General features: G+C 38.9%; 1 protein-coding gene across 1 annotated transcript in view; it reads right to left on the bottom strand.

Moving 5' to 3' along the window:
* Positions 1-397: 397 nt before the first annotated feature.
* The window catches only part of CYP20A1 (cytochrome P450 family 20 subfamily A member 1), a 29,784-nt gene continuing 13,532 nt past the window's right edge, over positions 398-16,649 (bottom strand). The window contains exons 5-13 of the mRNA XM_034431342.2: positions 14,440-14,607; positions 13,370-13,448; positions 12,719-12,834; positions 10,276-10,330; positions 8,627-8,747; positions 6,330-6,441; positions 4,519-4,583; positions 3,008-3,097; positions 398-2,595 (exon numbers count right to left, since the gene is read on the bottom strand). Of these exons, the coding sequence (XP_034287233.1) occupies positions 2,433-2,595; positions 3,008-3,097; positions 4,519-4,583; positions 6,330-6,441; positions 8,627-8,747; positions 10,276-10,330; positions 12,719-12,834; positions 13,370-13,448; positions 14,440-14,607 (969 nt within the window). The 3' untranslated portion in view covers positions 398-2,432. The remainder of the gene's footprint in view (positions 2,596-3,007; positions 3,098-4,518; positions 4,584-6,329; positions 6,442-8,626; positions 8,748-10,275; positions 10,331-12,718; positions 12,835-13,369; positions 13,449-14,439; positions 14,608-16,649) is intronic.

Here is a 16,649-nt window from a genome sequence, read left to right as displayed (position 1 = left end):
CTACTTCTATCCCATGCCTGCTTCCAATTTCATACCTACATGAACATCCAAATAATTGGTTTCTCAGTGAGCCTTGTTTTAACTTCACTCTTTTAAGAGCACCACATTCAGTGCAGCAAGAGATTTTGAGGATAGTTTAGGGTAGAATTCTCCATTTTGGATCTCCATATGATCCAGAGGCACAGGCAAGTTGTGACTGATATCTGGACAACTAAAATTGGAAATCATTAGTTGAGGGAGCTTTCTTTTTCTTAACATACCACTGCATAAGTAACTATAGTAAAATATTTAGTAAAATACAATTACTGAACAATGTAATAATACTACTACTATTTATAGAAAAAGCCCATTGAGTTACCCTTGAGTCTTCCGAGCATGCTAATTTGAATAAGCAAACTATGTCAAAAATAAGTTTATTTTAAAGAAGGTAAAAAACCAACAACAATCAGAATAGCAAACTCAAACAAATCTAGGATCAAGTTAGAATAGTAAGTCAGAATTCTGATTAACTGAATGCAATAAAAAGAATCCACAGGGGAGTGTAATTTGATACTGATAGGTAAAACAGAAAGTAAAACTATTTCATCCCCAACTTTCAGGTAGTTGCACATTTCTACTTCATGAGCTTTGAATGTTGGTAAATAAGAACAGAATGTTAATAAACAAGATGTCTAAGATAATGTCGATGTATTTACTTGGGCTGTACTGTTATACAATAAGATCTGCTTGGCAAGAGAAAAAACTTTCAAAACCAGCCCATTGTCTACCCCCACTCTCACCCCATGAACTCCTTCCAGAAAAAGTTGAAATATATGGATATTGAAGGGTAACAAGCAGCAATAATCACCGGTATCAGCAGTTTCTTCCAACTGTTCCATGGCTCATACAGTTCTGATGCTAATAACTTTTATCATTCTGCAAAGCAATCTATTTAAACGTGGACTTCAGAATATTGGGGAATGGCTATGCTGGAAGGTACCTGAAGATTAACTTCTCTCATTTTACACCCATACAAAAAAGGAAGATCTATCCAAGCACTCACCCACACACAGCTTCACTTTTTATAACATACAGTCTGTCAAGATAGAAATAAGCCACCCCCCTCCATTTGGGAAAAAATGCCTATAAATTTAAAGAATGGTTTTGTAAAATAACAAATATGATTCACCACCAAACGTAAATTGAGTCACACATTTTAAGAGAAAACAAAACCCCCAGGTTGCTATTCCAAGCTATTGCCCTGTATAGTCAATTTATTGATTTTGGTTTTTCTATATTATAGTTTACTATTTAAATAGTAGGTAAGATTGCTATTTAATTCAGCAATGGGAAAGGCAAAGTGACAGCACTGCTCTATAAAAAACATATAGATGAATATGTCCTCTTGGAACAACTGACAAATAATAGGTTAATTACACATAAAGACTGCTTTAGAGTCATTTTGATCAAAACTGTTACTAAAAAAAGCATAATGCACTGGCAGTACAATTGCTTCAACAATTATGTAGCAAAGGAAAGAAAGAACAAAAAAATAGCATGCCATCTTTCCCATCTCTCAAGACAAGGAAGCCCAGATTTATTTATTTTTTTAAAAAAGAGATGCATTATTTTTTCCTGAGAGAGTCCAGAATGACCAGTACCAATTTTCTCCCCGCTCCCCACCCCAAATATTACTTTGGCCTCAAAATTAACTGCGACTACATTCATTAAAAGCAATGGAACATATATTAAGTTGCATTGCCAATAAACTGCTCCCGTTATTTGTACTGGGTTGCGGTTATGACTAACATTTCTACCCAAGCCCTGATAGAAAGAAAGAGACATAATCAACTGACACAGGAATGTTTCTTATTGGAAGTGTGCTTCCACCATTTTTATTGAATTGCATGAACCCATTACTCATATTGGAACTTAATTTAGAGCAGGGGTGTCAAACTTGCATTATCACGTGACGTATTGGGACTTTTTCCCCCTTCGATAAACCGGGCGGGGGCAGGGCCAACACATGAAGCATCAGGCTCGTGGGCCGTGAGTTTGACACCCAATTTAGAGCAAGGGTTCACCTTTAGGTTTCTCTGTGCTATAACTCAAAGCTTGAGTTGTATGTCATTTAAAAATAGATTTTTAAAAAGTCCTTCTATCCAAATGCACAGTGCCTTTCCACAATGTGACTGCTTACACCTGGTTTTTATGGCTGAGGACTTCTAGGTTAGAATATAGGACTTCTTGCTCTTGTTAATGGGAAGTGAGGAGCAAATTAATCACTGCCTCACAAGGTCCAGTTTTCCCATTAATCCTACAGATTTGTTTATAGGATCCAAGGAAATTTTTAGGAAAGGAAGGAAATATTTTGAGCCAAGAATGCCTAACGATGATTCAAAGGAAGCATTGGAAGGTGGTCAGTTGTGCCAAAGGGTTCTCCCGCAGCAATTTCACTCCTCTCCTTTGTTCCTTCTGGATATGGTTATCCATGCTTCTTCCTTGGGTGATGTAACCAGCTCATACTTCGTGTCAATGACTTGGCCTTCCACAGGCTGCAGGTGGAGTTTCCTCACAATCACGCTCAGAAGAACTGTAGCAACTGTACAGGCAAACCTAGCCATGAAAAAAAGATCAGCCAAATAATTGGAATTCAGTGTTACAGAAACAGAAAGATACCCATGGAAGGAAGCCACTTCTTGCTACCGCAGGCATCTGAATCTCTGATAGATCAGTCACCCTTTGGACAGTGTGGAATGAGAGGCTAAGGAAGAAGGGGTGAGTGGTTTTTTTTCTCATTTGGGAGATTTTCCTCCTGCCACAACCACCTCTGGATGCTTTTCTAGAAGATCTCCAAGATTCCTTCCAACCCTATTATTCTGTGTTCTATCTTCTAAGTACATAAGAGGCTTTTTACAGATCTCAGAGAACTACCAGAAGAAGAGAGTATTGCTTTTCCTCCCCTCCATTTAGAGCACATCCCTCCCCCCTCACTTTTAAAAAAAAAATAATATTAATTTTCTCTCACCTCAATTCAGGGCATTCCTGACTTCCTGAAAAACCCAGGAGAGAGAAATTTTTTATAGCAGCTTCATCACTGAATCTATCTGGATCAAATCTATCAAAAAGAAAAGGAAAAGATCAGAAGCTACCCACTCCTTGAAATGAGCTACAAGAAATGTGAATTGGCAATTAAGAAGCTCTTCAGCAGAGAGTACCCAAGGCCGCCTGCATCCACCCAATGTACATTTTCTGATTTGGCACAATTTGGTGAGAGACGGAGCTGCTATCTCTTTCCCCTTTCCTCCCTTCTTTCTCTGCTGCTTGCACCAGGCCGCCTCCGTTTTTTCTCAATCCAGCTGGCCTGCAAGCAAATGTGTGCTCAGCAGCGGATGATTCATTAGAAAGAAAAGCATGTTTCACCATCACTGTTGGGAAGGAGGGGCAAACAAGCAATTATTCAGCCTCGCCTAAAACTAACAGTAGGGTTTTCATAATGAAAGGATGGACAAAGCAATCAAAAGGATGCCTGGTTATTTACTTTCTCACAACTCCACCCCGTCCCCCCATCCCGCTGCAATATTTATTAAAATCTGTAGTGTAGCACATGTGTGCTTTTCATTAACTTGATGTTTCTTTGGGCAATAAATCTTCTATTGTTCAACCCTTCAGCTGTCTGTTGGTTGTACCTCATCATGTTCCCTTTAAAAGACCAACCATATTCTGCAGGGAAACAGCAAAATCTGGAAAAGCTGTTTTGTTTGATGTATCCCTTAATTTGTTTTAATTAGCAGAGTTAAGAGTTGGATTGTAAGTGTCAGGAAATGATAATGCCTGGCTGATGCTAATATAGCTTTTTTTTGGGGGGGGGGGGCGGCAATCAGACCTCTGTGAACTCATTTCCTAACCCCCCAAAAATGTCTTTGATGTGGAATGAAGAATGCATTTGTACAGTTTCCAGAGCCAGATTTTTTCTTAATTTTTTTAAGCTGTTTGGTTAATTTTATTTCAATCAATTCTATGGTATTTTCCCCTTGGATTCAAAATCAATGTCTTCATTTCAGCTCCCCAGTCCTGCCTCTACTTGGCTGAATGAGATTAAAGGTTGCCATTTGGAGGCATTAGTGTGTTTTCTTCTAGTCTGTGGAATTCAAATTTTGAGGCCAAAATTATTCTTCTGTGGCCATAACTGGAAATAATGATGTAAAGCTTTTGACTGGTGTTCTCCATCCTTGTAAATTGCAATGTCAATATTTTCTAAAATTGACAAATGCACCATAAAATTATGAACCTCTTAAAATCTTTTGCTGAGAAAATAATGCATCTGGATAATTCTACTTTTTTTTTTTAACATGCACTTTGTTGTTGTTTTTGAATCAAACATGAAATTCTAAACCTACATTTTAAATGGACGAGCCCAGAAACCATGTGTCATGATATAGGTCCACTATTCATATAGTACCAAGAGACAGAATTTAGCAGGGAAAAAATGAATTTACATTAAAAAACATTATCATCTAAGTTTTCTGTGTTCCATACTTGTAGGGCAATGGCCAGACTGAGCTGTCCTGCAAGACCACACCAAGTGCATATAAGACAAGAGTCTGTAAGAGAATTTAAAAAGCATCATATTAGGCCACTGACATGCACAATAGTATCACATTGCATACAGAAGCTAGTAGTCTATTATGTGCATTAACAGCTGTATAAATACATGGCAGAGATATATTTTCTTTGCTTCAACTTCGATTTAGATCCTTAATGAAAAACTAATCCAATCTGCAAGTAAAGAAGAGATCGGGTCAGAAAAAGGTGACAGCAGCCAAGTACCACGGAACCTCTTAAGATAAATTTCCTTTTCGTGAAGCAGTATCACAATGATAGCATTTCAAGACAAAATGGACCATAATAGTTCCAAATGAGTATGTGTGTAATCATCTATAGCAATCATTGCATTTTATAAGAGGAAAAAGACAGTGACAGAAGTGATAGAAACCAAACGTTTTTTCTAGCTTTGAGCTTGAAATCAGCTCCTTTCACTACTTTTCCAGAAGTCTGATGTTTGATAATCTCACCTTAAGGAACTAAGTCATAATTGTGTTTATAAGGATGGTGAAGATATATGGAACTGATGTCCAAGTAAATATGGCACTAAATGGATCAATTACAATGGTTATATTTTTGTTGGAAATGGCACAAGCAAGGATGCTCTATTTATATTTTGTTGATCAAAACTCCTACTAATTTGGAACAAAAAATATAACAGCAATATTCATGTACCTCTTTCTCTTTATTTGTTAACAGGGATGGAAAACTTCAGGCTCCTTCAGGGCCCATTTTATGGCCCCAAGATTTTAGCAAGCCTCAGTAAGATTTCATGCATTTATTCTGTTCCTTAAGCATCTCTCCCAAGTACTTTATGAACAGCTAAAACATCCATCTCTCCTCATTCTAATGATATAACTGTGTTACTATAACTCAGCACAGAGCACCATAAATTTTACTAACTATTAATAACATTCCCACTAAATTGCCCAGTTTAACAGCATGTATACCCAAATCTATTTATTTGTATCCTGCCTTTATTATGTTTGCAAATAACACAAGGCAGTGAACGTATCCAGCACATCTTCCTCTTCCTGTTTGCCCATAACAACAGTCCTGTGAGGTGGGTTGGGCTAAGAGAGAGTAACTGGACCAAGGGCACCCAAGTGGCTTTCATGGCTAAGGCAGAACTAAAACTCACAGGGTCCGGCTTTCAAGCCTGATGCCTTAACCACTAGACCGAGCTGGCTCTCATGATCATGATCCAATTATTCTCAATTAAGAATGTTATTGGTGTTCTGCTTAGAGAAAAAGGAAAACTGCTTAATTGGATCTTTCCTGGCTAAATTAGGTTCACAAACACACAGATGCACAAAGCATCTGAATGAATAAACAAAACTCTCAGTCATATAATGGTTTATTAAACCAAAAATGCATTTGAGTTCATTTGAGTATAGTCTCATTTTGGTTGTTTAATTATTGTGTTTAGTTGCCATTTTATATATTGGGTAGGGTTTTTAAAAATATTACATGGTTATTTGGGGGATTTATTGTTCATTGGTTTTGTTGGGTTTTTTTGCTGTACACCATCTGGAGTCACATTGCTTGCAATGGGCAGCAATGTTCTTTGAATCGGTTTACTGAAAAAAGAATTCAGTGTTCTGGTTTACACGGCCACTAATGTGCCTCTCTTAAAAAAACCAAAGTCACATTCTGTCTTTGTATATTCTCTTTCTAGGAAGCCTCCCAGTTAAAATGGAAGTTTAACTGAAATTGAAGATCAGAGCACCAGCTTCCAATCCTACCTCCTTGGGAATCAGATGCTGATCAACTCTGCCTTCCAGCTCCTGAAGCCGGGCAGCAATTGGGGTTAGTTTTGCTGTCCTCACTGTCTCGTTCAAAACCTGCCGGCAATACCTGCAAGCACAACATTTCCAAGGTTTTCAGTTGATTAAAAAAAAAAAAAAAGAAGACTCCTAAAACACACACACATTCCTACAACTTCCAGAGACCGCATTCAAACAAGAATTAGATTAATGAACATTAATCCAGTCACAGCACAACTTGTGTTACAATAATCAGTTCTTGGAGGAATTACATGTATCTTGGCTAGGAGTTATCCACTTTAATATTCCCAATTTTATTCTGTTTCTTGAAGCTCAAATGGTTGCTTGTTGGCTGAGGCACTTCTTCTCCACCCCTAGCAAATTACACTTCTCTTGTATCTCTGTTCTAAATCGAAGTGCAGTGCCACTCATGGGTCACTTAGATTTATTTATTTTATTTTTATTTTATTTAAATTTGTATACCGCCCTTCTCCTAGTGGACTCAGGGCGGTGCACAGACAAGTAAAAAACATCCAATACAAAATTTAAAAATTTAAAAGAATTATACCCTTTGGCCAAAAATTTAAGAACCTTACGACTAAAACCCATTAAACAATTAAAAATCTAATATCTCAAAAATGGGGGGGGGGTGTTTCACGCCAGCCCTGCTTGATGGAAGAGAAAAGTTTTTAGGGCACGGCGAAAAGCCCGGAGATCTGATATCCTCCGTATCTCCGGGGGCAAATTGTTCCAGAGGGCAGGTGCTGCCACAGAGAAGGCCCTCCCCCTGGGGGTCGCCAGCCGACACTGCCTAGCTGACGGCACCCTGAGGAGTCCCTCTCTGTGGGAGCGTACTGGCCGGTGGGAGGCTATTGGTGGCAGAAGGCGGTCCCGCAAATACCCAGGTCCGATGCCATGGAGCACTTTAAAGGTGGTAACCAGTACCTTGAAGCGCATCCGGAAGTCCACCGGGAGCCAATGCAGCTCATGCAGGAGAGGTGTCACGTGGGAGCGCTCTCTCGCTCCCATAATCCCCCGCGCAGCCGCATTCTGCACCAGCTGGAGCCTCCGGGTGCACCTCAAGGGGAGCCCCATGTAGAGAGCATTGCAGTAGTCCAGGCGGGAAGTGACGAGTGCCTGAGTGACTGTGTGTAAGGAATCCAGAAAGGGACGCAACTGGCAAATCAGGCGAACCTGATGAAAAGCCCCCCTGGCCACGGCCGTCATATGCTCTTCTAAAGACAGCCATGCATCCAGGAGGACATCCAAGTTGCGAGCCCTCTCCATGGGGGCCAATAACTCGCCCCCAATAGCCAGTGTTGGCACCAGCTGGCTATATCGGGACGCCGGAAGCCACAGCCACTCGGTCTTGGAGGGGTTGAGTCGAAGCCTGTTACTCCCCATCCTCAGCACCACTGAGATCTACTAGTAGATTTTAACTACTTCAAGTTTTCCTGTATTTTAAAATGCTTAGAATAGTTTTACACATAAAGGAAACCCATAATTGGGGGAAGGGGGAACATCCCAGAAAATTCCAGTCTTTCATGAATGTGCCTTGGCCTCACCCATTTTGCATCACTGCTCTGCCTATTGTTGCCCTCAAACACCCCATTAAGTATTGCCCCATTTGCTGGGTACAAGATATAAGATACAGGTAGCCTGCAATTTACAACAGTTTATTTAGTGACTGTTCAAAGTTACAACGGCACTGAAAAAAGTTATTTATGACCATTTTTCACAGTTACAATCTTTGCAGTACCCCCATGATCATGTGATCAAAATTCAGATGCTTGGCAACTGGTTCGTACTTATGACCATTGCTGTATCCCAAGATCATGTGATCACCTTTGCGACCTTCTGACAAGCAGAGTCAATGGGGAAGCCAGATTCACTTAACAGCCAGGTTACTAACTTATCAACTGCAGTGATTCACTTAACAACTGTGGCAAGAAAGGTCATAAAATGGGGCAAAACTCTCTTAATAAATGTCTCACTTAACAACAGAAATTTTGGGCTCAATTGTGGTCGTAAGTTGAGGATTACCCATGTGCTGGAATGGAATGGGTTGGCTAGCTCACATGGTAAACTCTGTCTTAAGTTAAGCACGTTAGCAATATAGTAACATACTAGGGTTCAAATGGATTTTAAAAAGTGGTGAGAAATAGATAGAGCAAGAAGAAGGAAAAGAAGAGTCCTCCTCTTCTCACACCTTGTTAAGAGATCAGGAGTATGACATTTGCCGACACTAAAAAATGAGTATAAAAACAGACCCACACCTAAGTTGTTCAATTTTCACATGTGTAACAGGGCTCTTCCCAAGAACCTGATCCAACTCCTTGTAAAGCTTTTGCTGAACTTCTTTTGAGGTAGTTAACAAATAGACCGCCCACGTACATACTAACAGGAAAAAAAAAAAATAGAGATGCGTCAGAGGATAAAAGTCTTTAGGTGGTCAACACATGTATACAATTCACAGTTCATGTACTGAAATTAGGAAAAAGGAAACCCCCCACTGAGTAACTCAATAGAAAACTCAGGCCAGATGAAGCAGTCTGTAGGCAGAAGTATTAGGTGGCCTGTGAGAAAATGAAGAAGCATTTTAAAGGCTGAGCAGACTTTAGACGTAATCTACAGTTTAACAATCAGAGAACCTTTTGTGAAGTGTACAATTTGTATACCATAGTTATTGTTTTAGTCATCATTATCTTTGCTCTCTGAAATAAGGTTTTGAATTATCCCCACATAAAGAGGCTTGAAAAACAATGGCTTGACTAAAGCTAGCCAGTGAGTTTAGAGTCAAGACCTCTAATTCATAATTTCAGATATACCCAAGCATGCAAAAAAACTATTCACCCATCCTCCATCCTTTTTTCTTCCACACCATTCATTCCAAACTCTTCTATATCTACACAAACCGCTCATCCCCATCCAAATGTTCCACGCGCTGGCAGCACCTCCTTTGGCACCATTTAATAGGCGCTCTGCTTCACTTAATATTTCCTAATTAAAAGCTAAAGTTTCACTGGAAGCTTGCATGCTGCAAAGCAAAGTATCAGCCTCTAGCATCAGCTTTGTTCGTCAGATCCTGATCAGCTTTTTTAGAAAGTAAGCATAATGGGAGGCTATATAATGGCACCTGGGCTCTGAAATAGTCCTACTAGCACTGATGTTACCTAGTTTTGCTAATGAAACATCAGCAAAAAACAACCAAGCTCAGAGAGCACCTAGGACCCCTCATTTCAAATATTCTTGTTCATTAGTGACTGGACATTGTCTAGTACTAGGGAGCATCTGCGAGGGTATCTTGGATACTGACATGGCTACTATATGGAATTTCTGTATATTCTTTTCATTTTATTCTCAAATATCAGTCTCTTCAAAATAAAGGTTATAGAGTTATTTCAAAGTATATCATAATCAGCTAGGAAGGCAATTGCCTTAAAATATGAGGAAACCCATGTAATGCTATTTTCAGATCTGCCTCTAACATAACCCAAAGAATTCAGACAAGCACATCTCATGGCCAAGCAAAAGGAAATAAAGACCATTTCTCCCTATATCCTGAAATTTTTTCTTTATCCTGGAATACTGAGATTTTGCTTCTCCCAATCCCAATTTGCCAAAATGTTTGTTACTATTTTATTTACTCTACATGATGAGAAATTAGAATAAAGAATTTCAAGATATTTATCATTTATTTTGCTATTTCAGGCATAACCCCTAGTTCCCTCCACCTGCCCTATTTTAACTTTTCATGTCCAAGAAAGAAAACAGTGTGGACATTATAAAGGCCTGGAGCACCTCAAAAGCCCACAAACTAAATCAAATTATCTATAGTATTATGAAATAACAAGCACAGTAACAACATTTTCATAGGATTCCCCCCTCCCTCAATGATTTGCACTATGCTGTTTTATATACTTACATTTTGCAGTGATTATGGATCCTGCCAGAGAGAAGATCATAGTGTCTTCCAAAATCTAGAAAATGAAGAGAGTTTCATGAAGGAAGGAAAAAAGACACTGAGAATTAGTGCCAAATCTAAAATTGAAAATTTAATCAAACATTTTATATATGTCAAAGCAGATATAACGGAAATGAATTCCAAATTAATTGTACCTCCAGAAGAAATGGCTCCAAAAAGAAAGAAAATGATTGATTGTTAACAATATATCTTCTCTCTGCCCAGAAAAAATATGCATGGCAAAGTCTGTAAGTATCATGTACATTTAGAAGTCTCCTCTTATGAAGCCAACTGGCCTTCAGAGAACTCCAGACTGTCAGCTGCGTGTCATAGAGATTGTTTAAATCAAAACATCTTCTCTGTGTCAAGCAAAATCCTCCTGAGAAAGGCCGCATGTAGCAAAAGGATCCATCAATCGAATTTTTATTACAACTATAGACCAGCATAAGTATGCTTAGCAAAAAGAGTTTTCCTGCCTCCTCCTCTTCTGAAGAAAAAATATATTTTATCTTTTTATATATTTAAAAATTTCTAGCGAGAAGCAAGGGCTTCAGGGCTACAAAAGGAGCTAAACCTCATGAGCGTCCGATTAAAGGGGTGTCTGGTTAAAGGGGAGAACCTAATAGAATTTGGAAGAACTAAGAGAGAAATAGAAAACTTTGTTGTAGTCCTCAGTTTGCCTCTATGAAATAATAGCAAATTAGGTAACTGGAAATGTTTATTTATTTATTTATTTATTGGTTCGATTTATATGCCGCCCTTCTCCGGAGACTCAGGGCGGCTTACAATGCATTAAGCAATAGCCTTCATACTTTTGTATATACCTGCTTAGTAAGGCTTTTGGGCCCCCCCCAAGCGGTGTTCTTTTTATACAAAGTCAGCTTATTGCCCCCACTATCTGGGTCCTCATTTTACCTACCTCGAAAGGATGGAAGGCTGAGTCAACCTTGAGCCTGGTGACATTTGAACTTGCAGTAACTTGCAGTAATTGCAGGCAGCTGGTGCTGGTGCAGTAATTGCAGGCAGCTGGTGCTACTTAATAGCACTTTAGTCTGCTGCGCCACCAAGGCTCATTTCATGTTGCATGAAATTACGTTTATTTTGGAATGCATGGAGGTTTATGGTGCCTGATATGATCCCTTTCTGATTTATTTTCCTTTTTCATATGTTCAATGGTTATATTTCCTAATTAATAGACCAATTTCACTTTTTGCCTGTAGTTTTGACTTTGGGGACTTGCTTGAGATGCTATGAGTGGCTTTAAGAGCTCTCTATTTTTACACTTTTTTTTGCTGTATTGCACGTGATTACTTAAAATGATTTTTTAGCCTTCTTGTTTTTTTTTTTAAAAAGTAAAATTAATTCTGTTATACTGTATCATGTGAATGATCTCCCAAAGGAGGGGTGCTGATTTCTTTTGTCACATGCCTCCATACCCCAGAGCCAGGACATAGCTATAAAAATAAAATAAGATTCATAGCTTCTTTTACTTGACAATAAAATGCAGAGATTATGGGATCCCCAACTATCTGATACACTGAGATTGAGGAGGGATCTCAAGTAAAATCACTTCCCTAGAAAACAAGCAGTGGCAGCTAAGCAGCCATACCAAAGCAGGAAGGGAGATCCAAAGTGTGTCGACATTCAGGACTTCTCAGAGAGAAGATTTGATCCAGTCTTTCCTTCTGTAGGCTCAAACCTAATTGTTCCACCTCCATATACAATTTCATAATTATATGCATTTTTCAGACATAAATACCACTGTATTTAATGGGGCATTATTTGAAAGGCTATTGCCTTAGATACCAAAGATCAGAGAATGTGTGTGAATGGCAATAGCTCCACTCTTCACCACCATGAGATGTGGACTTCTATAGTTTTCGCCAAGGCAATGCAGCTTCCATAAAAGCAACAGATATCCGGTATGCTGGTAGACCACTCATGCGATTGCCATGATGTTTCTGCCAGATTAACACCTCGGATATGCCAGATATTGTATCGCCTATCCAATATTCTGCCAATGAAGATTAGTTCAAGGCCTTGTCCCATCAAAAATAAAAAATTACTCTAGTCCTAGATCTAGTTGACAGGATTTCCTGCCATTTTGGAATTAGCTAAAATAATACATTAAGAACAGCTTCTCCCATTTTAACAACAACCCTATCCATGTCACCTTAGTAGTTAAGTGCATACAATAATGTATTACTGTATTATTTTTTTAAAAAAAGGCTTCAAGCCTAAAGGTCTAAAATAGCCACACACATTAGATTCAAGCAAGGAAAAAAAAGTACTCAAATGGGATACAGTGGAGGCTATTATATTAATCAAACACTACCAATACATAATTAGCAGCTGATCTAGAGGGAACTCCATTAATAGTTAATTACACCAAAGATGCAGATACCTGCTTGTCACTCAGATTCCCCTGTAGTAAAGAATCTATGAAGATGTGTCGGCTGAAGCTCTTTCCTTGTCGTTCTTTTATGACTTTCTTCAAGACCAGCTCCATTTCCATCAGGGCTTTAAGCAGAAAGAATAATGAGGTCATTTCCTAGCTAGCACAGTGGGGTGTCCTAGAAACACATCATATCATGTCTGGCAGCTGGTCTTTGGCTTCTGAAGGCTGCTTCCCTTGTGGTGGATGAAAAATGATTTGAAACGCATTTATTTTTATCATACCCCTATCCATTGGTTCCACAGATATGTGTCTGTATGCATGTGCAAGTATGAATGGAGAAACAAAATGTTATCTGTCAGCCTCCAGCAATTACAGAAAATTTATATCACAAATAGGTATTGCAGACTGTTGAAGGAGGGGCAAATAGGATTGATTTATTACACTATCCTACATTTGGAAAATAGATGAATAATGCTCATGGTATCTATCTATCTATCTATCTATCTATCTATCTATCTATCTATCTATATCTGTATACATGCTAGATAAAACAGTAGCATTTCTGAAATATTCAATAAAACATGACGCTATGCAAAAATGTTCAATTAGATCACCTTGCCAGGAATATGTGTCAAATAAATAGAAAACAAAACTCACCATCTTCATACTGCTTTTTTCTGGTCGTGCTTTTATCAAGTGAACCATCTAAGAAACCCTTTCCAATTTCTGCCCAGATCTGAAATAGAAATAAATAATAACAATCTTTCTTAGTTTATTGTTAAGTATTTATTTCAGTCTTACCAGAATATTAAATACGGTTTCTGTACTAAGGTAAGGCTGCTGCTAAAATGGAAGTGATTAATAACTTAACTCACTTAACAACAGAAAGTTTGGGTTCAATTGTGGTCCTAAGTGAAGAACTACCTGTACTACAATGGGTTCATAGGCTGCCTATTCTGTTAATTAGAAGAACAGAGGGACTTCCTCACACATGAAATAGTACAGTACTTATTCCAATTTTTAGAAGGTACCTAGATGAGTTTCAAAATACTATAGGGCAATTAAATATATTAATTATAACTATTGTAGATATTATGTTTAAAGTCTGAGATGAAACTGAAGATAACATTGGTATAGAGCAGGCTGATTCAGAAAGAAGGCAGTGAAATTGCACACTGTCTACCATTTTAGTTTTAGATGAAAGCTTGTTTTTGTTTTTACTCGCACTTAAATCTGCAGTTGGTTTGCTCTGTGTGATCAGACTTTAAGAAAATATCTCTCAGCTCAGTGGATTAAAGATCCTCATTTAAAAGTTCTTAATGCAGATATTCCACTACAAGCAAGGTATGCAGCAATAGGCTATTTAAGCCTATTTTAAGAACTGAAATCTAAATTTCCCTTAAGGTGAACTTAGCCTCTGGTGACCACATGTTGGTTTTCTTGGCAACAATATAGACGTGATTTTCCATTTTTTAAAATTTCTCAGCCTAGTCTCCAGCCTGGGAATTTTCTTGTGGTTTCCATCCAAGGTCCAATTCAGCTTAGATTTTTCAAGATCAGCCAAGGTCAGCTAAGCGGTGTTACCTACTTATTCAATAACTGAAGGAGATTAGCAAAGCTATGTCTTTGAGCCCGTGCCTTTCTATGCACAGCTATGTGCTTTGTCTCCCCGTGTTAGAAAATGGAACTGAAGAGAACATTTCTGCCTCTTCTTTTTGCAGACTTACCACATCATGGTTCCTACGAAATCGGATGACTTCCTGGTCATCTTCAAACCTGTTGCCCATAGCAGTCTGTGTAACAGTCTTCATTGCAAAACCTAACATATGCTGACTGAGGGGCACATGTTGAGACTCGGGGAAGGTTAGCCATTTTGTTAGCAATTCTTCTGACAGCTTATACAAAAGAAATAAATGTGTCAATCTCTTTATCCCTACACATTCCCATGAAACTGAAAAGCACAAATTAAATATTATTACAAGGCCTGTTGAATAGAAAAGCAGGTCAATTCCTTTTAAACTATTCTGATGAAATCCACCTTTACTCATAATGCCTGTTTAGCATTGAGCTACTTGTTATAATGTCTCCCATCTAGTGGTGCTTTGGGAAAAGTGCAATGATTCTTAAGGCACGCAGACAGCATGTGCAATTACAGATCTCTAGTAATTGTACTGGACATAGCTGGACATTTGATCTGTATGATCAAAAAGATGAGGGGCATGGAGATGTTTCTCCAAGAAAAGTAAATGAAAATGCCAACTGTGGAGGTTCTGAATCTTTGTGATACCACAACTTATAAAAATGAACTTGGTGACCCAGCTGGCACGAATAAAACTGACTTGATTGGGATTGGGGATGGGCAAGTAATAGATTGTTATTGTTATTTATTTATTTAAATATATTATTGCCACCCACTCTCATAGACTCTTGATGGTTTACAATTATAATAAAAAAACAATAAAAGCAGGTAAAAACATACAACTCCACAGGCAATCTTGGACTAAAACAACTGAACAGTAACAATTCAAATCAGGGGCCCCACAACCACATCAACTACAGGTCTAGGAACAAAGTCAAGGCTTTATTTAGGAAGCCCAGGAGATGAGGCATTGTATGTATCTCGGGGGGTGGGGGGAATGTTGTTCCCAAAGATGGGGTCCATGAGAGAGAAGGCAGGCTTCCTCAGTCCCATAAAATTACAACATTTAAGAGACATGGAGTATATCCACTTTATCAGAATGTACCAGCCAGGCAGAAAAAGAGATGCATGGTCCCTCAGACATCCGGAACCTGTACCATAAACAACTTCATACATAACAACCAGCACCCTGACTTACACCTGGACTTGCCAGTAATGCAGCTCAAGTAGCAATGGTGACAAAGGCATATTGGGATTTGGCAATTATTATTCACATTGCTGCATTTTGTACCAGATGTAGTTTCCAGGTAGTCTTCAAGAGCAGCCCTATGTAGAGTGTGTTGAAGTAATCCAATCATAACATGACCAGTGTATGAGTAACTGTCTAAACAGTCTTAGGTCAAGAAAAGATGCAACTGGGAGATGAAGAGTACAAGGGCTCTCCTGGCCACAGCTGCCACCTGCTTTTTGAGCAATAGCTGCAAGTCCAGAAGGACCACCTGCCAAGTTGTGCACTATTCTGGAATGGGGAAGTGCTGTCCCCCATAAGGCCAATGATGAAAATGCCCCATATCCTAAGGGGCCAGACAGCCATACCCACTCAATTTTGTCAGGATTGAGCTGAAATCTTTTCTATGCCTCTAGACCCAAACAGTCTCCAGACCCTGGATCAGTAATATATCAACAGCTTCACCTGCACAGCCCAGCCTTGAGATATAAAGCTGAATAACTTCAGTTTAGTGATAACACTGAGCCCCAAATTGATGGATGACCTCACCCAAGTGTTTCATGTAGATATAAAACAGGACAAGGGAGAGCTTCAAGCCCTGTGGTCCCCCACCAATGAGAGGCTGTGGGTGCAACTTCTCTCTCCCTAGTAACACTGACTGAAACCAACCACTGAGGAAGAAGGGAATCACTGCAGCACAGTGCCATCCACTCCTAACCACTATAACCAATCCAGAAAGAAGCCACTAAGAGATCAATACACATCTCAATTTCTGCTCTGACAAGGGTCATGACAAGAGTAACCTGCACTGCTCTGTACCATGCCCTGATATGAAATCTAACTGGCACAAGTCTAGATATACTATTTATTTTCAAAAATTAAATTTTCAGGGTCAGATTGTGAAGGTTTTCAACTTCTCACTATGAGCTTGTCCAAGGGTTTTTCAACAAAAATTTGTCCAATTTTTCAACAGCACTCTCTGTTTGCCTGTGCATGCCTGATCATGCTTAAAACATATTTAATATTAATAGGAGTAGTGCCTTGGGTGCACTCCCAAAACATCTCAAGCA

Source organism: Pantherophis guttatus, chromosome 1 (assembly GCF_059756535.1).
Source record: "Pantherophis guttatus breed Tessera chromosome 1, ASM5975653v1, whole genome shotgun sequence".
Taxonomy (NCBI): Eukaryota; Metazoa; Chordata; class Lepidosauria; order Squamata; family Colubridae; genus Pantherophis; species Pantherophis guttatus.
Note: the sequence above shows the minus strand (reverse complement) of the source record. Positions and strands in the feature narration are given on the sequence as shown.